Source organism: Phodopus roborovskii, unplaced genomic scaffold, assembly GCF_943737965.1.
Source record: "Phodopus roborovskii unplaced genomic scaffold, PHOROB, whole genome shotgun sequence".
NCBI classification, from domain to species: Eukaryota; Metazoa; Chordata; class Mammalia; order Rodentia; family Cricetidae; genus Phodopus; species Phodopus roborovskii.
The window spans coordinates 24551473-24579291 of record NW_026125295.1 but is presented as its reverse complement, the minus strand read 5'-3'; the positions used below and the strand labels follow the sequence as shown (position 1 = coordinate 24579291).

The following is a 27819-nucleotide window of genomic DNA, read 5'->3' as shown; positions in this document are numbered from 1 at the left end:
AAGAGGTGAATAGGAAGGAGGAGGTAGGAATGACGCTGTGCTTTGGAGAGCCAGGCATGGTTTAAATAAGTAACATTTTTTTCCTGTCTAGCTTATTAGAAATGGAATAGAAGTATCCTGATGAGAATGAATACAATCAGACTTCCATGTATTCCCGTATTCCTCTAAAGGACAGAGCTCATAAAACATCCTTTCCTTTAAAATGTTCTCAAAAAAGATTTTTTTTTTTGATACTAGGACCCAGAAATGAAGGAAATGTCCTTTTGCTGAGTGCGGCAGCATACACCTTTAATCCCAACACTGGAAGGCAGAGATAGGTGGACCTCTATGAGTTCTAGACCAGCCAAGTCTACACAGTGTGTTAAAGGACACAGATCGACCCTGTCTCAAAAACAAACAACAAAACTCCTAAACAGATATGTATATACATCCACACACTTTTTTCTTATAATTATCAATGCACATCAGTTGCAGTAACTAATGCTTCACTGTGCCATTTCTAGATATGCATTTATTGTACTTTGCTCATGACTATCTTCTATAAATATGTCTTTTAGACTTTAGATTTTGTGGTTAGTCATCTATGAATATATGTTTGTGTATGTGTGTAGGTGCCATGAATACAAATGGAGGTCAGAGGTGAGAGTTGGTTCTTTCCGTTTACCTTTACAGGGGTTCTGGGGATTGAACTCAGGCTTGGCAGCAAACACCTTTACTCAGTGAGCTACCTCACCATTCATACTTTATTTTCATACCCACATGAAACAACCACTTGCTTCTAGCTCCTATTACTTGAAGCTCTACAATGTGTAGCATTAGAACTTAAGGTATAACAAGTTCTAACAGTATAAACTAGTATAATTAGTTGGTTTTCACTCATTTTCTGTATGTCACAATCTCTTGTAGTACCTAACTTACCTGAACTTCTGAATTTGAGTCAATAGGCTGCAGTGAAAACCAAGTTTCTTTACCACTGTGATTACACAAGTCTTCTTTTTTGATGGCTACTTTTCCTACAGAAAATGAGAAAAACATTTTATACAATCTTACCATTCATAAGCAGAGTTGAATACTTTATAAAAAATACTTTAGATTTGAATCAGTTGATATAAAAATCCACCACCACCCCTTTCTTTGAAATAGGATGTTGCTATGTTGCCCTAGCTGTCCTGATACTTGTTTTATAGCCCATGATAGACTTGAACTCATGGTAATCCTCCTGCCTTTGTTTAGTTATTTAAGATAGGGTTTCTCTGTGTAACAGTCCTCAAACTCTCTTTGTAGACCAGGCTGGTCTCAAACTCACAGAGATCCACCTGCCTCTGCCTCCCACGTGCTGGAATTTAAGGCGTGCACTACAACTGCCTGGCTGGGAGTACAGAATTTAAAAACCCGTGTCTATGACTTTTTTTTCCTCCTATACCATAAAAGAGAAATGTCTTATTTCTGTTTGTCCATTGGCAGACTCTTGTGGGTCATTCTGAATCAGGGAATTAGAAAAGTCAGCCATAATCCCAGCACTCAGGAAGCAGAGGCAGAGGCAGGTAAATCTCTGTAAATTCAAAGCCAGGCTAGTCTCCAAACAGAGTTCCAGAACAGCCAGGGCTATTATACAGAGAACTCCTGTCTCAAAATACCAGAAAAAAAGAAAAGAATGAACTCACTCAGTTGGACTCTAATGTAATTGTATTGTAGTACTATAATTTACTCAGATTAATATTTTACTAGTATATTCAGGATACAAAACAAAACAAAATATAAATGGCAGTGAAATATAATGTTCCAGGTTCTATAAAGCTGTGAATGAAGTGTTATGTGTTGGCTATTTTTGAGCAGTTACAGCTGCATTTAACAAGAGGTTATATGTTACAATTAAGTGAAAGGACAAACATTACCACCTAGTAATGAAATGTAACTCAAAACTCACCTTTTTAAAATTTCACTTTATCACCGGGCATTGGCGTTGCATGCCTTTACTCCCAGCACTAGGGAGGCAGAGGCAGGAGGATCTTTGTGAGTTCGAAGCCAGCCTGGTCTACAGAGTGAGTTCCAGAACAGGCTCCAAAGCAATACAAAGAAACCCTGTCTCAAAAAACAAAAACAAACAAAACAACAACAAAATTTTACTTCATCAAAACATTGTTAACCTGACTATACTGCTTCAATTCATACATTTAAAAAATCGAGGCAGCTCTCTAAAGTGCTCCTCTCTACTGGGGAAAGATAATGTACCATGAACAAAGTACTATGAAAGAAAGAAACAAATGATATTTAAATGAAATATTTGCCCTGTTGGTGCAAAGCATTTCCTTCCTTGATTCAAGTTTTAAGAAGTACACATAGTTTTGCATATGATTAGCAATTCAAAGACTGCACAAAAGTTCCAACAAAAGAGATGTGCTACAGTTTAAAAGCAATTCACTTTTTTCCCTTTTTTAAAAAGTAACTACTTGGGGCTGGTAAGAGCACTTTGCCCTTCCAAAGGACCCTCAATTTCCAGCACCCACATGGCAGCTCACAACTGCCTATAACCCCAGTCCTAGGGGTGACACATAAATTCGGATAAAACACCAATATACCTAAAAAACTAAAAGAAAACAAAACAAAACTATTTTCAAGTATCTCAAATGTATGTTATGCCCTTTTGCTTGTAATACAGCTTACTTTTACTTCAGCATTTGAAAACACCAAGAAAATGAAAAACTTTTATGAGAAGCAGCATCAACTTTGAGCTATCAAATGAATAGGAAGACTTCAGAAAAATAAACACAGAAAAACATGTTCAAAGTGTTTTCTGTTTTTTCTTCCTGGAAGCAGAAGGTGATTATACAACTGCAGGATAGACTTAAAAAACATACTGCATATTTTTCTCATTTTACAAATATTTTGTCTTGATAATTCCAGTACTTTGGAGGCAAAGGCAGGTAGATATCTGTGAGCTTGAGATCAGTCTGGTCTACAAAGTGTGTTCCAGGACAGCTAGAACTACACAGAGAAACCCTGTCTTGAAAAAAAAAAATTATTGAGTTGTACCTACCTATACGAAGATCTCTTTGTAAAACATTCTTATCATAAACATAAAATGACAAATACTGGAAAGTTCTTGGAATCTCAAAGTAAAATTCTTCACTGAAGTATGGTCTAGAAAGAACAGAAAAAGCACATTATGCCAAATAATATATAATTTATTATTACTATTAAATAATTCATTACTACCACTATTAAAATGGTACTGTTAAATAAAATCACACTCAAATGTCACTTTCAATAAACATCAATGAAATTATAAACTAAAATTCTTTAGAAAAGAACTTCAAAAACCCCAAAATTATTCTCAATACTGTTTCAGACAAATCCTATACAAATCAGGCTGAACTGAAAAGACCTCAGGTGCCAAAAGAATTCTAAACTAGACAGAAGATCTAGTAATTGCCTAGGCCATGCTCACCTAAAGTAGACCTAAATGAAAGCCAAGAACAAAACCATTCACATTATTATAACACCATAATTATATGTGTAATTTAACTATAACTAGATAAATTAATTTAAAATATAATTACTAGAAATATGTAACTATATAAAATTGTATTGGCCACAATAATACCTAACATCTAAAATGGATAATGCTATATAAAATATTTTAAAATGTATTATAAATATTATTAAATATTTTCATTATCTTTCTTGAATTATTTATAAATTCTGTGGAGGTTGATGACCTCTGATAAATTTGCAAGCTTATGTAGCTTCTATCCTCATCAAAATATAGAACAGTTACCACTCTAGAAAGTTTCCTTATGCTCCCAATAGTACCTTACACAAACAACTAGTTTTATGGGGGTGGGGAGTACAGGGCCTAGAACCTGGGGCTTTGTATATACTAGCAAGTACTCTACCATTGCGCCATTTTCTTAGCCCAGTGATAAGATTTCTTTGTATGTGTGTGTATATGTGCACACATATGTGTGCAGGTATGAGTGTATGAGTATGAAGTACAGAAGTCAATCAATGTTGAATGTCTTCCTCAATCTGCCTCCCCCTAATTTTTTGAGACAGATTCTTTTCCTGAGCCTGGATCTTTCTGTTCATTTAGGCCCAGCTCATTTTCATGCCACGACAAATAGCTTTTTACATGGGCATTGAGGACCCAAACTCAGGTCCTCATGCTTGCTCAACGAGCACTACTGACTGAGCTGTCTCCCCAGCCTCAGTGTTTGATTTGTGTGTGCATGTATGTGTATGTGCGCATCAGCACAGAGATCAGAAGTGGGAGTCTAGTTCCTCATCTGCCTCCACCTGACTCCTTGACACAGGGTTTCTAGCTGATCCTGCAGCTCACTGACTTGGCTATACTGACTGGCCAGCAAGTTGCAGAGATTCTGTTGTCTCCACATTTTCAGTCTTGGGATTATAGCACAAGTGTTTGGCTTTTTACATGGGTTGCTAAGTATCTAAAAATGAAGTTCTCAATGCTTCCAAGGCAAGCTCTTTATCAGCTGACTCATCATGGTTGGGGAAGAGGCTTGGGAGGCCCCATTGGCAGTTAATAGCTATTGGAAAAGGAGAAATTGTTTTCTTTGGTGGTGTAGCCATTGGTTAGTTGCCCATGCTCCAGTAAATAATGTCCTACCCATGCTTATGCAAGCAGCCTTAATTAAACTCAGTGGGTCACATACATACACAAAAATACATGAAAATAGGTGAACTTTTTGGAAGGAGTTCAGAGAGTGTACCAGGGGTATGATTTAAAAACAATACATTCATGTACAGAATTGTTGCGGGATATCTGAGCAAGCTGTATAAACTTTTGCTGCTGTTTTACCTTGCCTGTCTAAGGCACCAAATTAGTTTAATAAAGAGATGAATGGCAAATATCTAGGCAGGACAGGTTAGGTGGGACTTCTGGGCAGAGAGAGAGGGGTGAATCTAAGTTTGTGAAAGACATGAAGCAAGACATGAAGGGAGTCAGACACACAGAATGTAAAAGATGTAAAAAGCCACATGGCTGAGTGCAAATAGAAACAGGTTGATTTAAGCTATAAGAGCTAGTTGGGAATAAGCCTAAGCTAAAGGCCAATCTTTCATAATTAGTAAGTCTCTGTGTCATTATTTGGAGGCTGGCAGTCCCAAAAGAAAGTCCAACTACACAGAATTTTCAAAGATTGAATTAAAAATAAAACCTATCTCCCAGAAACTTCCCTTATACCCTCTGTAATTAACGCGTCACATTGTGAGTCTGATGGGGGATGTCCTTCTGTATATATGTTTCTCTTATTGGTTGATAAATATTGTTTGGCCAATTATGAGGCAGGAAGATAGGCAGGGCTACCAGTGCAGGAGAATTCTAGGAGAGGTAGGCAGAGAGGGGCAGAGCAAGAAGACACCATGCAGCTGCCAAAGGCTACAGGTCGAGGCATTCTCCAGTAAGCCAAGACCATGTAGAAATACATAGATTTATAGAAATGGGTTAATAATTAAGACAGAGATAGCCAATAAGAAGCCCTAGCCATCGGTCAACAGTTTTATAATTAATATAGCGTCTGTGTGCTTATTTGGGGCTGAAGGGTGATGGGACCTGGCGGGACAAGAATCTCCAGCAACAACATGAGTCAACTGGTGAAAGTTCTATCATTATATTACTGATTAAACCCTAATAGTGACAAAACGGTTTTAGACTGTGGTTTCTTGATGATTAAAGGTGTTCCATCTCTCTTCATGTGTCTCCCAGACACCTGCACATCTTTTATAAAATATCTGAGACTTCTCATATTTTAAATTTCTGAATTACTAAGGGTTTTGCTTTGATTTAGAAATGTTGAAAAGCAAAATCTCTTACATCATTCTTTTGTTAATTCTATAGTATTTTCTGTTTTATAATTCAAAGTTATAAAAACTAAAAATGAAGGAAAAAATTCAGAGGGAGAAAAAGTTAGAAAGATCTACCATGTAGTTACTTCAGCTGGATGGTTGATCACAACTTACACAAGTATCAAGAACATTATAATAAAATCAAGATCAGGAACGGTTTTTAATATAAATCGTTGAGGGTACTCAGAATCCAAGCATTATCTAATCTAACTAGCTATACTCTCAAGTGTCTATGGTAGTAACACTGCTAGCTTTACAGTATCTTTCAAATTGTTTTCTTGTTTTTAAAGGTGGATAAAGAAATAAAGAAAACTGATTTCACCATTTCCCACTACACAAAAATTCAGAAAGGGTAAGGGTTAAAAAATCATATAAGCCAATTCTAGTTATTTTCATATCTATGGCTACATATTACAAACTACAAGGACTCAACGTATAGACAATTACTATTTAATTTTTATCACTAATTACCTTGTGATATAAAATTGTTGTAACAGACTAAAATTTAGTAATTTCGGGTCTCAAATCCAAGCTGTGCTTTTAACTTCCTTCATTACATGACAAATTATTCAGCCTTTCGGTAACACGATTGCATCATTCATAAATGTAAATAAAAAAGAAATTTATGAGTTTGTATGGCAAATGTGAAAAACATCAAGATTCTAAATCAATATGGGCATATATGACTTATGACAAAATTTCTGAATTGTATTATTCCCAATCTTTCAGGCTACCATTTATTGTTTTTTGAGGCCAAAGAGCAAGCACTGGGAGCTGGTTCTCTCCTTTCACCATGTGGGCTGCAAACTCGCTATGACAACCCTTGTACACTGTAAATATGTGTTGCTCACATTGTTAATAAAAAGCTGATTGGTCAATGGCTAAGCTGGATTTTTGGGGTAGAGAGAATGCTGGGAAGAAGGGCAGAGTGAGAGGAGTTGCCAGCCAGATGGAAAGGAAGTAGGACACGCAGTTGAGGTAAAATCCATGAGCCTAAGGACAGCACATAGATTAATAGAAAAGGGTTAATTTAAATTGTAAGAGCTGGTTAGTAATAAGCCTGAACTATCAGCCGAACATTTATAATTAATAAGAAGTCTCTGAGTGGATATTTGGAACCAAGTGCAGGGACACAGAAAAACTCTGATTACAGGTACTGAACTCAAGCTGTTAAGCTTGACAGCTACCACCTTTACCTACTGACTAAGCCTCTACATTGGCCTACTTTCATTTAATATGATACTTTCCTTATGAAGAGTTAGCTAGCTGGTTGTGGCACACACCTTAAATCCCAGCACTTGGGAGGCAGAGGCAGAGGCAGAAGGATCTCAGTAAGTTTGAAGCCAGCCTGGTCTACAAAGTGAGTTCCAGGGCAGCCAGAACTATTACACAGAGAAACCCTGCCTCAGGGGGAAAAAAGTCCAAAATTAAAGAACCAAAGATGTAAAAGGGCATGCAGAGGGGTATGTCTACAACACAGGCATTTCAGAGGCTGAAGTAGGAGTGAGAAGTACAGGGCCAACCTGGGCTACATAGCAAGACCCTGTGTGCAGAGGAAGAGAGGAAGAAAAGGAAAGGGAAGATGGAGGAGAGAAGAGAAAGAAGAACAGGAAGGAGACACAGGCACACTTCAGAAGACAGGCAAGTGGGGGGGGGGGTTAACACAGCACCAAAACATACTCCAGAGATCCCGTGGAATGAAGTACAAGTTATGACAACTGTTTCAATCACCACACTTGTTTAACAACTCCCAGAATCCTCGATTGTGTTGTTTCTGAAGACTATCCTTTTATCATTTTGATGGTGGTGGGTTTTTTCTTTTTGTTTTGTTTTGCTTTGTTTGCGTGTTTTTGAGATAGGCTCTTACTATGTACTCTTACTGGCCTGGACTACCTATGTAGACTAGGCTGACCTCAAACTCAACAGAGATCTGCCTGCCTCTGCCTTCCATGTGCTGGAATTAAAAGCATGTGTTATGACACCTGGCTTTAGCAAAATTCTAAATCATAATTTCAACCACAAACAATGCAGCAAGGCAGAGGAGACAAATTAAGAATTTGCTATGATATTTTCAAAGTGTAATTACACTTCCAAAGATGAAAGCATCCTACCAAGGGCTTATCCCCTGATAATACACTAGCAAGTAACTTGTAAGAAGTGTGTGTGTTTGTTCTTCTGTGTATGCAGGTGCAGGGGTAGGGAGTATGTGTAGGCCAAAGGGTGACATCGGGTATTTTTCTCACTCATTTTCCAACTTATTTTTTGAGTCAAAGTCTCTTGTTGAACAATCTGGTTGTATTGGCTGGCCATCAAGTTTCTGGGATCCTCCTATCTCCATGTCCTCAGCACTGGGACTACAAGGGGAAAGCTACTGCACCTGTTTTTTTCACATGGTGCTGGGGATGGAACACCAGTTCTCATATCAAGTACTTTACCAACTAAGCCATCTCTCTAGCTCCAACTTGTGTGAACTTTAAGAACTAATTTATTCTTTGGAGAAGTAAAATAATGCACTTGGAGAAAGCTCAAATAAATAGGCAAAATTTAGCCCAGGGTACAGACTGATAGTTGTTTTCAAATATTTAATGATGCCATGTAAAAGATAGACTAAACTTGTTGCCCAGAAAAATGTAAGGGACAGAGTTAGGACAACTAAGAAAAAATACTTTCCAAGGCAATGAAAAGACACATGAAGGCAAGCACTGCATGGATATTATTCTCACAGAGGAGAAAACAGAACCCAGAACTGAGCAAGCGCTTGGCACATGGCTGGATGTTATTTTAACAATCATTAACTAATTAAACATAAGCACTTTCTGACTCAGAACAGTTCAAAGACCAAGCAGACTGCTTAGGAAGCTTGAACTTCTTAGTGACTGGAACACTGTTAAGTAGAAGCCACATGACCACTTGCCAGAACTACTGCTAATGTTGTCAGCCCAGCTTACTCAACATTCAAGGCCCCTTCAAATGCTTCATTCTATAATTCTAAAAACACATTCATAATAGAAAAGAAAATCTTTAAATATTTGTTTCAATTAAAGTCAACTTGATAAGAATATGGAAAATACTTAAAACTATGAATATATATCAAATGAGCGGCAATTTCTTATTTTCTACCAACCTTAAAGATTTTTCAACAACCTGGGTGCGATAAACTTCTTCTTGGTCCAAATTTATAGTGCAGAAACAATCTCGCATTTTGTTGGGTCCAATATATGGCAATAAATTTTTTGCTTCATCTGTTGGCACAAAAGTTTAGATTGATGTTAAATATCCTTACTTATATCACCCAAGGCTTATATATGAATTAAATCTGGAAGAAGGCATAATATGGTGTAGAGAAAAAAAGCAACTGGTGATCTAAGATTGGGGGATGTGGCTAAAAAGTGTTGAGCCTTCCTTAGAACTCTATAGCAAAGTTTATTTTTTAATTAAAAGAAAAAAACCCTAAATATTTAACAACAAAAAAGAATGGAGGGAGGAGCTATGTACAGACACATGGGGGTCATAACACATCACTGCATCTTTATGAAAAGGTATTCTCTCTCCACTCTGTCCCACAGTACCATCATGAACCTGCAATTAACCCCTTTCCTGAATCAGCATTAATTTTCCTTTCTACCAGATTTCTCATTAGCACAGAAACAACATTTCTCAATAAAAATAAACAAAAGAAGCAAATAACCATCCTTAATCCCACCCCTTCTCCCTTGCAAACCTCCACTTCTGACTCCTTTCTCACATCCGTCCATTCTTTGGCCTCTAATTAGCCTCTGATCCCAACATGACACTGAAACTATTTAATCAAGGTCACCAACATCAATGAATGTTGACTTACTAAAGTAAGTCCTATGTTCAATGCTGTTCTTACTATGTCTACCCCCTCCTGCTGGATTCCACAACATACTATTTCTGGCTCTGCTCCTCCCCTTCTCACTACAATGCTGTAATTGCCTCAGATCTCAATCTGGACCCTCCTTTTTATTTCCCTATAAACTCCTGCAGCATATAGTGTTAGTGGCTCCCAGTTCTGTGTCGGTAGGCCCCACCTTCTCTCCTTCGTGCTAAATGTAATTATCCCCTGGATATCCATCCACTAGGTTTCTCAAATTTAACAAGTCCCAGGAAAACAATCTTATTTCCTCTTGTACACGCTCTTCCCTTGGTCTACTCTTATTCCCTTCTCCCTCATCATCTTCATGCTACTTCCTTATACATCCAGTTCATTGGCAAATCCAGAAGATCTTTTAAAAAACAAAATCTAAGCTGGGCAGTGGTGGCACACACCCACCACCACTTAGGAGGCAGAGGCAGGAGGATCTCTATGAGTTTGAGGCCAGCCTGGTCTACAGAGCAAGTGCCAGGAGAGGCTCCAAAGCAATACAGAGAAACCCTGCCTCGAAAAACCAAAAAAGACAAAATCTAAAATCCAATTATTTTTTTCCTTCACTTACTTGTATCACCCAAGTCCAAGCACTGTAACTTTTTGATCAGACAAGCATGGAAATATCTTAACTGGTGTCTTTGCTTCTCTTGCTCTCCTACACTCTATTCTTCACTTAGAGATGTGATCTTTTCTTTCCTTTTCAATGCGGGGATCAGACCCAAGCCTTATGCATGAACACATGGTAGATGAGTGCTCTGCCACAGAGCCATAATCCAGACCAAGAGTGATCTTCTCATCAGTTTCAAGTCAGTCACTCCTCTGCCTCACTACCTACCATCTATCTGAGAATCTCATCTCTAAATCTTTTGTTCTCTGCAGGGTTCACTTATTTCCCTATTCATCAGCCATGTCAACTTTATTATTGTGAGTTCTCCCTGGATCTTTCTACTCCTCACAGAGCTGGTACATTCCTATCATTCAGGTCTGAGCTCAAAGGACACTTGTCAAAGACCTTTTCCCTGATTGGTCTGTCGAAAGCAGATGATCCTACTACCATACTCCTCCTATTTGGTCTCCTTCAGAGCATTGGTAACTGGCTGAACTTCTGTTAGTTTTTGCAGTTCCTATATAAGGCCTGAGAATTTGCTAATGCTCAAGATCTAAACAATAAACATCTGGTAATATATTTGTTGAAGGAATAAAGAACCCAGTAAGTCAAGCTTTGAAGTTCTTGTGAGCTACTGATGTACCAAAAGAACAAGCACAAGTCTTCACACTGAAATACACACCAATGTACAAATCTAAAAAGGTAAGGAAGGGGCCAGCAAAAAGGCTCAGTGTGTGAAAACATTTGCATGCAATCCCGACTAGCTGGATGGATGATACACATGAAAATGTCCCCAGCATTTCTACAGTAAGATGGGAAGGGAACACAGGAGAACCAACCATCAGCTCTTGAGCCAAACAACAAGAGAGATCCTGCTTCAAAGACAAAGTGAACTAGCCCTTAAATGTCTTCTGACTACTAAATACATGCCTTAACATGTGTACCCAAACCCCATCCCTATCCCCACACATGTAATAAATAAACAAATAAATAAGCTTTTAAAAGAAAGCAGGGTAGCTTCATAAAGGAAAGAAACTTAATTACCCTAAGAATCATTAAATCAATGTCTCTCTCCTACTAAGAATTATATAACTGCAGAAAAATCACTGAAGAGCAGTTTTTCTGATGAAGGTTTGGGTTCTTTCTGCTTAAGTTTAGAACAGTTATTGAAGCCAATGTTTATAAAGTCTACCAGAAACTTAAGAAGCATTTATAAAAAATTGAGTAAACAATTTAAAACTTAAAGCCAGGTGTTGGTGGCTCACACCTTTAATTCCAACACTTGGGAGGCAGAGGCAGGTGAATCTCTGTGAGTTCGAGGCCAGCCTGGTCTACAGAGCAAGTTCCAGGACAGGCTCCAAAGCAATACAGAGAAACCCTGTCTCAAAAAGCCAAACCAAAATAAACAAACAAACTTAAAATAAGAAAATCAAAGAGCCAGGTGTGGTGGTGTATGTCTTTAAGCCCAGTACCCAGGAAGCAGAGGCAGGAGGATCTGAGTTTGAAACCAGCCAGGTTTACATAGCAAGTTCTATCCTCATCAGGGTACTGGATAGTGAGACTGTGTCTAAAAAAGAAGGAAAAAAATGAGGCAATGGAAAGGCAACAATATTCAACTATCACTGGAGACCAGAAAAAAAATGAAATTACCACTTAACCATTCTAAACAAAGTTATGCTCATCCCAATTAAATCAGAATCAGGGAATCTCACCGTGAAAATGATTCCCAAACTAACTAAAATGAGATGGTGTATTTACAAGTGAAGCATTTCTGAACAAAAAAAAAAAAAAGAAAGAAAGAAAAGAAAGAAAAAAGAAAATCAAAGTCCTCTGTTCGCCAGGAGTTCCCCCTTCCATCAGGGTCCTCTCTTTCCTACCCCTTTTCCCACTCAAGACCTTGCCTAGCAATTCTATTTTCATTCCTCAGACTCTCCTCCTTCACATAACACAACAAATCTGTTTTAAACCTAAGTTCATAGAGACCACCAACAAGGCCTGAAATGTACAACAATTAGAATTAGACTGTAATAAATATGCTACATATCTAACATGAGAGTTTAGAACATTAAATACCTGCCCTGGGTAGGTACCTGTTTCCTCCATGTTAAGTACTATTTAGGAAACAATGCTGAATAATGTGTACATTATCTACCAACACCACCCCAGAGAGGGAAGAGGGTTGTCCTGTCTGCAGAATCTAATAAAATTGGCATTGCCAGATACTTACTTAAAATATAAAGAAATGCATTACATTCTATAAAAGCAATTCTCCTAACTCATTCTTTTTCCCCAGTATCTACCACTGACTGGAGTTTAGATAAGCCATGCTGAAAATTAATTCATCCAACCAATGCCCAGTTCTCCAAAATAATTACACTAACATGTTTAATCAGTTATCAGGAATTTAAACTGTAATTCCAAACTCCAACAGTGATTAACTGCCCGTTTACAAAGTGCATTAGCCAATGGTTAGGGCATTAAAGCATCGCTGTGTTCTGTTCCATCTCTAAGCAGAATAAAGGTACTAATAGCATACACTGTGTCATCAAGCTACATACAACACAAAAGTGAAGCATTGTGGAAGCTGTCCTTCCTCACAAATGGTCCTACTACCTCCATGCCATCTCAGGAGATGGACTAGGCCAAAATAATCCATCCTCTAGCTCTAATCCTTCTCTTCTACTTGTACCCTGAACCCTTCTACAGTTAGCTTCAGAACCTCCTTTGTCTAGAATCTTCAAGAACACTAAAATCAAATTGTTGCCTTTTGATTTCCACTTTATTTGCCCACGTTTTAGTATCTGGTAACACTGACCTACCCTCAGAGTTTAGGTGGCTCATTTTAAGTTATCTTTGTTTTACTACCTCATTCTGGTTTTTTATTCACCTCATTTAAATGTGAGGAAACTTGGTATAGACTAATTCATCATAGGCAAAGGACCAATTTAGGTATTTAAAAAATATGTCATTATACAATAAAAGGTGACCCCAGTCTGACAGCTGGGGAACCAACATAGGACCAAACCAGGCCCCCTGAACGTGGGTGCCAGCTAGGGGCCTCTGGCAATGGAACCAGGATGTATCCCTAGTGCATGAACACGCTTCAGTAGCCCACTTCCCATGGAGGGGTACTCCCTTAGCCTGGAAGGGGGCTAGGCCCTACCCTAAATAACTTGATAGATTTTGATGATCCCTCATGGAAGGCCTTACCCTCTTGGGGAGTGGGTGGGAGGCATGGGAGGATGGGAGGGGGAGGGAACTGGGATTGATATGTAAAATAAGATAAATTACTTCTAATTTAAATAAAATTTATATAATGAATGAATGGATGGATGGGTGAATAAATAAATAAACAAACAAACAAATAAATAAAAGGCTTTCCAGGCATGGTAGCACACACCTTTAATCCCAGCACTCAGAAGGCTGAGGCACCCAGGAGGAAGGGGATGGCATAAGCACATTAAGTGTGTGATCCAGAGGACGATTTTGGGTGCCATTCCTTAGGGGATGACCATTTTTTTTTTTTTTTTTAATTTACTTGTTTAGTAGATACAGTGTGCCTCCCTGGCCTGGAAATCACTAAAAGATCTTGGGTCTCACAACATGGCTCAGTGGGTAAAGGCACTTGCCATGAAAGTTTGAAGACCTGAATTAGATCCTCAGAACCTATGTAATGGTAGTAGGAGAAGACTGAATCAGCAAAATTGCCCTCTGACCTCCATATTACCTGCACGTGTACACACACACACACACACACACACACACACACACACACACACACACACCTGCTCAAAAGTTTACAAAAAAAAAAGTCAATCATGCTGGTGTATGCCTTTAATCCCAGCAGTTATCTCTGTGAGTTCAAGGCCAGCCTGGTCTACAGATTGAGTTCCAAAACAGCCAGAGCTATATAGTGAGACCCTGTCTCAAAAAAACAAAACAAAACAGAGAGGTTAGGAGGGAGGGAGAGAGGGAAGGCAGGCACAGTAGTTAAGATTGCTTGCTGCTCTTCCAGAGGACTGGAGTTCTGTTCCCAATCTGCTCACAATTAACTACCTCTAAATCCAGCTCGAGGAATCTGACACCCTCTCCTGGCCTCCTACATGTGCCATGGACCTACATGGACACACATACACATATATAAATAAAAATAATCTTTAAAATAAAGATATGTGCATACATACGTATGTATGTTTTTTGAGACAGGGTTTCTCTGCATTGCTTTGGAGCCTGTCCTGGAACTGGCTCTGTAGAACGGCTTGGCTTGTAACTCACAGAGATCCTCCTGCCTCTGCCTCCTGAGTGCTTGGATTAAAGGCCACCAATGCCTGGCAAAATAATATATTTTAATACAATGCATGAGCATACCTGTATTTTTTTAAAACGTTTTACTGTAGTTTGAGATATGATACTTGACCAAGCCAATCCAAAAAATGATTTTCACTTCCACTGTAATAAAAAGAAATACCATGTTCAAGTGTGCACATGGGAATTCACACTGGTTGTCTTCCTCCATCATTTCCCCTAATGTTTTAGACAAGGTCTCTCACTGAACCTGAAGCTCCCTTACTCAGCTAGACTAACTGGCAGCAAGTCCGGTCGATCTGCCTTCCCAGAGCTGGGATTACAGCAATCACTACCACACCTGGCAGTTTTTCTTTAGATGCTAGCAGTCAAACTTGGATCCTTATAGCTCTCCAAAACATGCCAAGCATTGTAACATATAAAGGTATTAACAAAAAGTATATATTTGATTGTATTTATGACTGTCACTATTTCCATCAATAATAAATCAAGGTTAGGATCCTGACATCATTCACAATCAACTGCTCCTCGCTGAAAAGGTGAGACACAGCTTCTTTTACTCTGTAATAAGTGTTTTTGTTCAATTTTTAAGCAATACTCCTTAAGCACTTTAGCTTACGTTATGGCTTAATGCATAACTGTTAAGGACATTTCTTTTAAAGCTCCCCCATAAGTTTCTTTTTAAATGTCCCTTTTTCAAATGTTCAAAGATGAGCAAAACAAACCCTTCACTAGTGTGATGGTTTGGAAGAAAATGGCCCCCAAAGGAGCGACACTATTAAATTTGACTTTGTTGGAGTGGGTGTGGCCTTATTGCAGAAATGTGTCACTGTGGGGGCAGGCTTTGGAGTCTCTTATGCTTAGGATACTGCCCAGTGTCTTGGTTGACTTCCTGTTGCCTGCAAGATATAGGACTCTCAGCTTCTTCTCCAGCACCATGTCTGCCTGCATGCTGCCATGTCCCACCAATGATGATTACAGACTAACCCTCTGAACTGTAAGCCAGTCCTGATTAAATGTTTCCCTCTGTAAGAGTTGCCATGGTCATGGTGTTTCTTCACAGCAGTAGAAACCCTAAGACCATTTCTTGTTTCACAGATGTACTGCAAGTTGGCACTATATGTCAGTGGTTTTATCTGATGAATAAAATGCAACTTTTCAAGCCAGGCAGTGGTCGTGCAAGCCTTTAAACCCAGCACTCAGGAGGCAGAGGTAGGTGGATCTCTGTGAGTTCAAAGCCAGTCTTGTCTACAAAACTACAACACAGAGAACCCTGTCTCAAACAAACAAACAAACAAAAAAGTTTTCTCTCATCATACATACATAACACTCACACACACCCCCCCCCAGTATACGTTTTTCTTTTCTTTCTTTTTTTAAATTCTGTTGGTGTTGAAAGGTTTTGAGACAAGGACTTTCACGTTGACCTTGGATTTGCTATGCAGCCAAGGATAGACAGATAACCTTGAACTCTTGGTCTTCCTACTTCTACTTCCCAGGTTCTGGGATTACAGGCCTGTGCCACCATACTTAGCTATTATCATTTTTAATCTTAATTTAAAATTCTGATGACCTTTATATGGATGACATTTACATGGAAGATTTTCCATTTCTGTTATCAGTTACTGTTTCCATTGATATTTACGAACTTGCTTTTAACCATTTACTTTTTGACAATGGCAAAAAGTGACTATCTCATAAAAAAATTAAATGTTTTTCCCATCTCCTCATATATTTATGCAGATGCTACCTTCTCAATGAAGTTCTCCTTGACTATTATCATTATTTATATGTGGTACCCACTCTTGTTTACACTTATTAATATACCCTGTGTACTGGGGACCTGTTTTTAACTTTTAGACTGTTGACACAGATCAACTCATATCAAAGGAGAAATTCACATGTAACTTTAAATAAATAAATAAATAAATAATTTTTTTGAGACAGTCTCAGTAGTCCTGACTGGCCTAAAACTCTAATAATTTTAATTTGTAAATGCTGTGTGTAAAGCACTTGGTAAAATTTCTAAAACAAAGTATTTAGTAAACAGCAACTATCAGTATTTTTGCTTAGCTAGAGGTTCTTAAAAATTAACATCTACATACCACATATCCAAGCCACTAGGTCCTGATCAAAGATAATTCATAATAACTGTTGCAGTTATCTGTATTGTGATCATATTATCACCTCTGATTGAAGCTTAGTCTAGAACAAGACTTAGGAAACTACTGTACATGAAAAAGAGAATTCACAAGATATTACCAGGAAGTGTCCATGGGCTATACAAGTATGTTACCAAGTGCGAGAACAATCTTCTGCGGTTTGCCTTGCCACTTATGCTGTCAGTTTTGAATGTGTGCTGGTTTCTATGGTTCTTACAGACCCCTTTGCAAGGTGAGAAAGGAAACAGATTATGGAGTAATCTCTGCTAAGCTAGGCCATTGGTCCCTGCAGCTACATGATTCTTAGCAAGGCTCATAAAGCAACCTAGAGGGCCTGGAATGGCAAGCAAAAGGCTTAAAGACAGATGCTGGAGGAGCCTGGGGCCATAAGGACAGGCCTTATGTGGGATGTGACTGTTATCTATGGTAATGGAATTCTTATCAGCCACTTTTCAAAAGAAAAAAAAAGCAGCATCTGATAACAACGAAGATACGCACACCCCTATGTGTATAAGAGGTGTGCATTTATTAGCAGAACCACTCAAAGGCAAGAAACTGCATTAAACAGCACAGAAATCAGTGGGTGTGATAGAACTTTCCCAGCACTCCAGCTAGACTGAGTTTGAGTCTAGTCAGCTAGCAGAACCACACAGTGAGATTTCATGTCAATAAAACAAGGAAATAGGGGGAAAAGGAAAAGGAGAGAAGAGAGAACGGGGCGGGGAGGCAGCAAAACGCACAAGAGCAAAGTAAGGAAAACAAAAGACTATTTTATGAATCCCTGGACTCACTCTACTGCATCTGACAACATTATAACTTTAATAACCATCCATTTCATTACACCATTGTTAATTTAGAGGTAATCACCACGTCTTGTAATAGAAACAAATTCATTCCAATACAGTAGTAGACAAGCAGCCTGGTAGAGAAAAGACATGAGCCTTGTCAACAAACAATAAGTTTTGCCCTTTTAAACACTGCTAAAGAGGCTTTCTGTTGCTGCTTCTTTAAAGTAAGAACAACAATCCTCTACATGAAATGAAGTAAATAAAATAATATGCAAACTATCCTAGAAAAATACCTGGAAGCAGTAAATTGTCAATAAGCACAGGCTCACTCTCCCATATGTACTGAGGAAATTCTGTATAAATAAGTCTGTCCAGATATACAGGTTCAAAATTATTCAGCACCCTCACATAGGACATTACTTTGAAAGTTACTTTTTGAAAAGTCAATATTTTTCGCATAAGCAACTGACCAAACAGGCAAACTATATAGGAATCCATTGTATTGTTCTATGTTTCACTTTCTTTAAACTTAAACTTATGGGATTGGCACCTGCTTTTCTCTTGAAGACCTGGGTTCAGTTCCCAGCATTCACAGAGGGGGCTCGCAACTGCCTCTAACTCCTTTGGCACCTACAGACACCTGTACTCATGTTTTCATTATTAAGTATAAATCTTTAAAATTGAAAAAAAAAAAAAAAAAACCACAAAGGGGGCAAGTGAGAACACTCAGCAGGTAAAGGCACTGCTGTGAGTTCAATCTGCAGGACTCACATGGTGGGAGAAGAGAACCAACCCTACAAGTTATCACACACTCACACACACACACACACACACACACACACACGCACGCACGCACAAGCCCTTCCCAACATAATTACATACATTTATACACACACACACTAATAAGTAACATTTGAAAATAGAAACGTTGATATTATTCATTTCAATGTGTACTTAAAATGTTACCAAGTCTGATTTTTGCACACAGAACTCAAAGTTAAATAGAGACTCACAATGTCTGACTAACACCATCAAAATCATTTGTAATAACAGAAATTTTTGATATCTCCAATACATTTATACTCTCTTATTAAAAATCAAGCCATTACATTGAAGACTAATTCCTGTTGCCCATCATTGAAAAAAAAAAATCAAGCTATGCATCTTTACAGACATCTTTTTATATAAGATGTATCTATTAATTTGTAGAGAAAAGCCCACTGTCCTAAGAATTTAAAAGCACACATTAAGGGGCTAGACTGTAGCTCTGTGACAGAAAACTTAATTAGTATTTGTGATGTCCCAGATTTGATCCTCAGGTACCACAATTAACAGATTGAGTGGATGGACGGACGGACAAATGGTCATATGCTAGATAACAAAATACACATATTACTCTTATAATTTGCTTCTTTTCACCCAATAATACATCTTGTGGTCATTCTAATACAAATGTACTTTGTTCTTTCTAACTGCTATAGAATATATGTATGAAAAAACTATTCACTTTCCTGTTAATGAACACTTTGTCTTTTTTAAACAAACAAGACAAACATGAAACTTCTTTGTATGTGCTTGTAGGTCAATAAGGTGGAAGTAAAAACACATAAGAAAAATGTATTTAAATTTTAACAGCTACTACCAAAATGGGCTCACATGGTTTTATAAATTTAAAATCACAATAAAACATATCTGTTTTCTTAAGCACTCACTAAATAATGAAATAATCAAAGTTTCTATTTTTTCTAAGTGGTGATGTATTTACACTATTATTTCTCTGATTCATTTCTGTTCACTTACCAGCATTTTCATATATTCCTAGATAACTTATATTCTTCTCTGAAATACCTTTTCATGTATTTTTCCAATGGCTCTATAATTTAAAACTCTGTATGAAGTCCAAACACAGTGATGCTAAGCAGTATAGCCAACACACTCAGCTACTGGCAGGAGTCAAGAGAGTCATCACAAATTCAAGGACAGCTCATCCTTAAAATAACACACAGCAGCCAGCAGTGGTGTCGTATCCCCTTAATCTCAACACTCCAGAGGCAGGTGGATCTCTGTACATTCAAGACCATCCTGGTCTACAGAGAAATTTCCAGGACAGCCAGGGCTACACAGAGAAACCCTGTCTTGGAAAACCAAATAAATAAATAAAATAAATAACATGCTCCTGGGCTGTAGATACAGCTTGGTTGTAGAATACAGAGAAGAAGCTGAATTCTCTTCCCAGTACTAAACACACAGACACACACACATGCAACATTTGTTACTGCAAAGACAAGAAACAACTTAAATGTCAATCAACAGGTCACTGGTTAAATAAAATACAATAATCCAGATGATGAAATATTATGCATATTATAAACACATCAATTTTAGATGAGGATATGAAAAAATCTTCAAGTTATACTGACAAAGAAAGACGCAGAACAAATGCATATTTTGCTTCTATTTCTCTGTGGTGGAAAAGCTATAACACAACTGTTTCTAAGTGCTTACATAATCTCTAAAAGGATACAAAGTACACTGGTAGACCCTCAAAGTGATGATATCAACTTTTTAAAGCACACAAGTGACACTGGTGGGTAGTCAAGACTGCAAGGAGTTGAAAGTCTAGCACAAAGGAATAAACATCCAGGTTCAGTCTCCACTCAGTTCAACCTTGGTTGCATTGCTAGTCCTACCACTACTTCAGTAGGAACAGACGAGCATGTATACAAACCTCAATGAAATTCTACTGCCACTCCAAAAACCAGTGAAGAGGTAAAGCAGTCTTCATGTCTTAAATGTAGCATATTTTCAACATTCACAGTAATAAATCAATAGCATTCTAGAAAGAATTTTAACTTTATAATCCTCTAAGCAGACAATGATTGAAAGTATACTTCTGCTTAGTATAAATTTTAGAATAAAACAGCAAGTAAAGACTTTCTTATCTAGACTTACAGTGCAAGAGACTTATATGTCCTAACAGATACTCAAATATATATTACCTATTACTATTGAATTAAACAACCTTAATAAGTCTTAGGCAAATTTCTTAAAAGTACTGAATTAAATGTAAAACAAAGTCAACCATTAAAGCAAAGGCCTCTGATGTACTGTCTTAGGAGAGGTGTTTAAAGACACAACCAAACGCTCATTTTTGAAATAAAGAAGCAGGGGCTCCTCAATCTGCCAGGTTATCCTATCATTAATAGCATGTTTAGGATATTAGGAACCACACTCAAAATAACAAATTTTCCAACTATAGCTTACTGTTTGTTTTTTTGTTTTGGTTTCTTTGGTTTGTTTGCTGCTGTTGTTGTTTTCAAGACAGAGCTTCTCTGTGTAGCCCTGGCTGGCCTTGAACTCAAGAGATCTTCCAGACTCTGCCTCCTCAGTGGGATTAAAGGCATGTACCACCACTGCCTGGCTCATATTTGATATAACCTTATAACATCATTTGGGGGGCTTGCCTCAAACACGAGGACCTGAGTTTAACCCCCAAATCTCAGGCAAAAATGTTGGGTGTGGGGGAGTCATGTGTGTAATCCCAGTGTTAGGATGGTAGAGACAGAGGGATCCGTGGAGCTTGCTGGCCAGCCAGTCTAGACTAATTACTGGGCACCAGGCCATAAGCGATGTGGGCAGTGTTCTTGATGACAACAGCTAAGATTGTCCCCTGGCTTTCACATGTACACACACACATACACAAATGAAGTCAATTTAATTAAAGGTGTTTGGTGACTAAAATACCACACATAACTAGATGTCATAAAATTTTAATTTACATAAAATGTTCCTTCATTTAACAATAATACATGACTATACAACAAAACTTTATTATCAGTTTTTAAAAGAGTATAGACATGTATCAGTAGGCAAAACAAATAATCTGCTACGATCAAATAATTTCATAAAGCACATTATCAAGGAAATAGGATTTTCCTTGATGGTTTTATTCTAGCTACATTAATTCCACAGTCACTTATGGGACTATTCAAAGAGTCCACAGTTACAGAAACCATCTACAAATTCACTGAGGTTTACTCCTGTCCTCCACAGAGCAAAGGCTTGGCTGAATGCTTTGTGAACTTCACAAAGATCCCTTTCTCCTCAGTTTCTATCCATCTCAAAGATGGACTCTTTTTCTGTCATAAATAACTCATCATCTCATTTCAAGTTTCTGACAATAATGAATTATTACCATGAGTAAACCCTTTAAATCCCTCCACTAAGTACTCATCTCATTAAAAAAAAAAAAAAAGATGATAATAATGAACTATTAGCATGAATAATCCCTTTTAAATCTCTTCCTCTCAACTCTTGGGTAGTCAATAAAATGTCTTCACTTATATCTTATTACCAAAACATTTAAACCTGCTATGCCAAATAGAAACACTTCCTGGGTAAAGTATGGCTTTAAGATTTTCTTTTCCAAGCTCCAGAAACAACTAATCAGACAACAATCAGTACTCTAATTATTAAGCCAGCATTTAGGAAAATGTAATCTTTTTCCTAAGGAGGCAACTTTGGCCTCAATTCAAACCTAAGAAAAGTGGACATTCCAATTTTCAAAGGAAAAGAAAAAAGAGCTTCCTGAGAGATCTATAAAGTTTTCCTTTAATAAAACACTTGCTAGTCTGTCAGCAATATGGAAATTCTTTTACATCCAATGCTGTGAAACTACCCTCAGGATGGCATTGCGAGGTAGCCTATTTTCTAAAGGCCTGCCCTGCTCTAGTGACACTGTTAAAAACAAACAAAACAAAACAAAACAACAACAACAACAACAACAAAAAAAAAACAAGAACACTAAACCAAAAGAGCTCATAATATAGGGGGAACAAATACAAATGATTTCTATGATAAGAAAATGGTCATGCATTTTTTTTTCATCAAAGGCCTATGGCTGGAAATGAGGATAAATTGGCTCACAGACTCAGATCACAAGGAGCAAGCTTTTGAAGGATGTGTAGATGTGTAGGGGTTCTCTGGCCAAATATGGGGGGGGGGGGGAATCACAGGCAGAGGAAACAACATGAGCAAAATGACTGGTGATAAAGCACTGGCACCACTCTGAAGATTAGAAAGAGGAGACAGAGACAAGCCCCAGGTAAGGAGCCGCCTAAAGTCTCAGGAATATTACCCAACAAAGTACGAAGCAGAACACAGCTTTCTGCTTCCAGTCAGCTTTGTACACCAGGAAATGCTAGTTCATGTTGGACAAGAGCATCAGATAAGGCTTTATCTCCTGCTTCACTCCTTCCTAAGAGACCCATGGTTGACCCAGCTTTTTTTTTTTTTTTTTTTTTTTTTTTTTTTTTTTTCTTTTAGTTGTGGGTTGAGGGTATCATCATAGCAATCCTGTGAGATAGATATTTTTTACTATTCACATTTTACACATGGGACTGTAGAGGAACACAAAGGTGTGAACAAAAGCTGGGGATTAAGTGTACATTCAATCCCAGTTGACTAATTACACCAGGCCCCTAAGCTTAAGCACTGTTAAATGCTTTCTGCTCTATCAAACAGGGTTAAGTCATTTTTGGTCTGAAAATATCAAAATCCTAAGTGAGTTCTTGGGTCACAATCATTGTCTCACACAACTCACTGCACAATACATCAAACACCACACAAAATCTTCACAGCTGGTACCTTTATGGACCAGGTATCTATCCCACGAGTGAAAAAGCTTGTGCACAAAGTAGTGTGGGACCTTTCAAAACTTTTACAATTGACTTGAACAAGGGCAGACTGAACAAAATGTGGTCCCAAATAGAGGTCACATCAAGCCTGAAGATATAAGGGAGAAAGTCTAAAATCCTTCTTTCACCTGAAAGTAGGGTTTAATGGGGGAGTGGGGGGAATACAAACTAGCTTTAGGCACGCCACTTGCATCCAAGTTGTTCAGACCCAAAATACTCCTAACTTTGGTTACTAAAGGCTCAGATGACAATTCGATGATATCCAACGACTCTGCCTCTTGAATACAGTTAAGAAGCCAACCATTCAAAGTGTTCAGGATTTTTAAGACACCAAAAGGATCTAAGAAATTGGGCATCAGTCTGTAACACAAAATACTGTTTGCAATAGTGGATTTCCTTAAACTGATTGTAGAAACACAGCTAGGAAATGATTTCTGTATATGTGTGTGCACTTGTTAGTGAAGCTGTGTGTACACAGCTGCCCGTGTATGTGGGTGTGTGTACTTGTTAGTGAGGCCGTGTGCAGATGTGCACACTGGTGGGTGTCCATGTATGTGGGTACTGAAACCCTCCACCTTTATTATCTGAGACAAGGTTTCTCAACGAACCAGGAGCTCTACTCAGCCATGCTGACCAGGTCAATGAGTTTCAGGGACCTGCCTGTGGCCACAATCTCCCAGTGCTAGGGTCAAAGGAATGTGCTGTAACCCTTCCTCCCCAAAGCATGCCTTTTTGTATGGGCTCTGAAGGCAGGTGCTCATGCTTGCACAGCAAGCACTTTACCATCTCCCCGCCCTGTAGTTGTTTTGATCCATCAATGTGATACTATATGCCTTGTGAAATCTATGGGGCATAAACAAATTAGGAATGAAACACCTGAAGAAGGGTGTGGATCATTATCTACCTCTAGAACTTAAACAATATTTGCACCAATCCATCCTCACTTTCCACTGGGCTGTTTGGAGTTGAGTGCCAGGAATGAGGATACAAATATTTCCTCTCAGGTGGACTTTTCAGCTGTAGACCAGAGGCCCCCAGAGAGCAGCTTTGAATCTGACAGTACACCGCAGGGACAGGGAACTATCGGGTCCTCCCCAACGCCTCTTGGTGTGATGAAAAGGAATGGTGACATAGGTTAGTCACCATCCCCAGACTGCTTAGTCTGTCACTGTCAGACCTCCATCATCCCATTTCTTTGATGTCAACACCTGCTACTGTTTTTGCCACTTTTCAGCCCTTGCCTTACAAAACCCACATGTCAGTTTCACAAACAGGGCAGTATCTCCTTGCAAGGTTCCCAAGCTCAACCAACTCTAGACTACACTAGCTAAAAGGAAGACAGAGAATTGGGAGGGGTATTCTTCATGTAAATACATTTCTTTGTGAAACAGTCACACGATGACCTGGGCTATAAGCTGAGCAATTAAAATAAATAAATAAATAAACTCTCTAGGATGAAAGCAAGTGTAATATTTTAGCCTTTGTTAAAATAGCATTCCCAGGAACTTGTTGGTCAATTTCTGGGCAGTGGGACTCTATACCACAGGAACCAAGTTGTGGTTTTTTGTTTTTGTTTTTTTTTTTTTCTTTAAATTTGCATCCAAATTTCTCTCGGAGTGATATTTTTGCCAAACTGTTCATAGAACCTTTGTTATGGACTAGGTCAAAGTAGATGATGACTAAGTCCTTCTAGAAACAGTGCAACCCTGTCTCAACTTCAACAGTTCATGTCACTCCACAACACAATCTGCTTTTATAGATTATCGAGACTTCCACAGACAGTGTCTAGTATCAATTCACAGAAAAATACAAAGTAGTAAATATTTGGAAAACCAGATCAGTGGGGGGAGGAAATTCTAGTTCATTTGGCTGTCCCCAGGCATTACATATATGTGTGAAAAACAAACTGAAAAGTTTACACCCTAAGAAAGTAACATAAAATACTGGGAATTTAACACTCACAAAACATCCATTGCTCTGGTGTAATTTTCCAAGTTTTAATACCTAAAATGTCTTAATAAGAGTCCCAGGATCACATCAGGGAATAAAAAGTGACAACTATTGTGTTTGCTCCTGGGGTTTTAATAAAATTCCAAATCTTTGAAAGGATTTGAGGTGGTAACCTCAAATAAAGTGGGCGAACCTGAAACAATATTTAAGAAGAAAAAATATATTCTGCCGAAGAAAGCAGTACTAGTCATTCTAACACAAAATATAACGTATCTTTCACAGCCATGGATTTAGGAGACATCGTGGAGCATGATTCCAATTTGAGGATACTGAATGAAAAAAAATTTTCAACAAAAGTTTTATTGTTTGTCTTTCAAACAGTGAAAAGGGGTCCTCTAAAGAAGCTGGGGAAGGGATGTCAATGTAATATCAACGGGTCCTTTAAAGACTAAGGATCGCAATGTCAATCAAACTGGCCTGAGTGAGGAAGATTCCACACTCATCAGCGCGGCTCTCACAAAAGTAACAAACGCACGGGAAAAGAATTAAGCGGGTTAAGCGCGGACTGCATGAGTGTGTTTTGAGACCTGCTCACAGGAAGCCACTACATCCTGCCCAGAGTCCCTGTCAGTCACGCCGCCTCTCGATTCAAGTCCCCGCCGCCGCCGCCGCAAGGTGGGGCGGGCACAGGTGTCCGGCCCGTGCTCCTGGGGCGTCCCGCTCGCCTGCGCGCCTCGCCTCGCCGCGCCCAGCCGACCCCGGGCCGCCGCTTCCGCAGCCCCCAGCACCGGTCTCAAGCTGGCAGGATCTCCGACCCCCAGGGAGCTCGCACCCCCTGCTCAGCCCGCCGCCCGGCCCCGCCCCGCCCCGGCCTGCCTCCCTCCTCCAGCCGCGCCTCCCTTGTAATTACCACGGGGCTCCCACCTCGGGCCGCTCCCGTCGTCCGCGGCCGCCCGCAGGCCTGTGTCTGAGGAAGGCCGGAAACTCGGCGCGCCCCCGGCCGCGCCCGGGGCTCCCGCGTCCAGGCCGCGCTCCAGGCAGCGCCCCTCACTCCCGCTCGCCCGCGCGTGCAGCTCCCCGCCCCGCTCGCTCGGAGGGGAGCCCGGACCCGCGCCGTCCCGTCGACGCGGCGCCTCCCCCAACACACCCCCATCCAGTCTCACCAGTGCCGGGCGTGCCGCGCCGCCACCCCCGCCCGCGCGCCCGCCCGCCCGCCCGCCACCCACCCTGCGCCGCGCCGCGCCGCGCCGCGCGCCCCGGGGTCCCCTCAGCCCGGCCCCCCGCGCCCGGCCCCGCTTACAGATCCTGCCGCGCAGGCTCTGCAGCACTCGGACCTCACGACTGTCCTCTTCTCCCGTCTCGGGTCCTGCCTTGCCCGTGACGGCCGGCGCCTCGGGAGAAGCCGCCGCAGCAGCAGGCGCTGCCGCCGCCGCCGCCGCCATGGTGCCGCCCGGCCCCTACCGCAGTCCTACCGCCTGCGTAGCCGGGCGAGGCGGAGCCCGGCGAGGCCTAGGCCGGATCGAGCCGCGCTCTGGCCCCGCCCCGGCCTCGGGCTGGCTCGCCCCGCCCCTCGCGCCCTGCCCGCCCGCCTCGCCCAGCCTCGCCGGGACACTGCTGCAGCTCTCGGCCCCGGGCAAGTCAGGGAGAGGGGCTCCATAACCCCCACCGGGAGGAAAACCCTGACCCTGCTGTGATCCCCAGAACCCTTGGAATTGGCCGTCCCCCACGAACGGACCTCCAGGTCCCCTAACGCTCAAGGAGTCTTCAGTCAGTACGACTCCAGGTTCAAAGAAAGTTTGGGGTTTGGCGAACATTAAACAACTAAGAGATGTATGTATTAGAGATTTCTAACAGTGTCCGGATGCTTCTGAACGCGGAGACAAACCACTTACACTACCTTTGCCCTAAGAACGCTGCTCTGCAAACATTGGTTCAAGAAAAGGACCACAGATGCCCATCCAGCCCTAGACCCGGAGAAATCCTGAATGTACCACCAAATGTGTATTTCAGAACCAGAAAGGTGACCGGTTTCCCACCCCCATAAGCAGGCTTTGAAGAAAGTAGATTGCCCTGGGAAGTTTGTAAATCTTCAATTAGTTGTTGCCACTATCTTAAGGGAAGTATTTACAGTGAGTAAATGGTGTGAATAATACCCTGGTATGTGATGAGGGAGATGATTTCCTGGTCCTGAGGTCGTTAACTGCACTGCCCTAAGAAGGAAGAAACTGACTTAATGGAGCAGGCTTGTTCTTTGCCAGCCAAGATAGTTTTTTGTTTGTTTAAGGCTCAGACATACAGAGATGGCCTTAGGTCAGAAGACATAAGAGCCCCAGCCCTTGAGCACCTCAGTCTGGAAGGGCACACAGAAAAAAGCAGAGGGCACGGTGATAGAAGCGCTAAGGTAAGGAAACTGGGAGTTAGTGAGGGAATAAACACTTCCTGGGAAGGGTGCCACGAAGACCAGCAGGAACGGAAGTGTTTCGAAGAGCAGAAGCCACTTGTGCAAAGGCCAGTCAGTGGGACAGTGAGCTGAGCTTGCCGAGTGTCTTAGGCT

At 40.1% G+C, this 27819-nt stretch overlaps 1 protein-coding gene across 2 annotated transcripts in view; it reads right to left on the bottom strand.

Annotated features, from left to right (window-relative positions):
• Rasa2 (RAS p21 protein activator 2) overlaps positions 1-26782 on the bottom strand; it is a 90402-nt gene extending 63620 nt beyond the window's left edge. Inside the window, exons 1-4 of one of the 2 annotated variants that reach the window (XM_051206812.1) lie at positions 26566-26782; positions 8993-9110; positions 3038-3141; positions 919-1013 (exon numbers count right to left, since the gene is read on the bottom strand). In XM_051206812.1, the coding sequence (XP_051062769.1) occupies positions 919-1013; positions 3038-3141; positions 8993-9110; positions 26566-26707 (459 nt within the window). In that variant the 5' untranslated portion in view covers positions 26708-26782. Of the gene's footprint in view, positions 1-918; positions 1014-3037; positions 3142-8992; positions 9111-26189; positions 26433-26565 lie in introns of those variants that run through there. The other variant, XM_051206802.1, reaches the window with a different exon arrangement.
• Positions 26783-27819: the final 1037 nt, after the last annotated feature.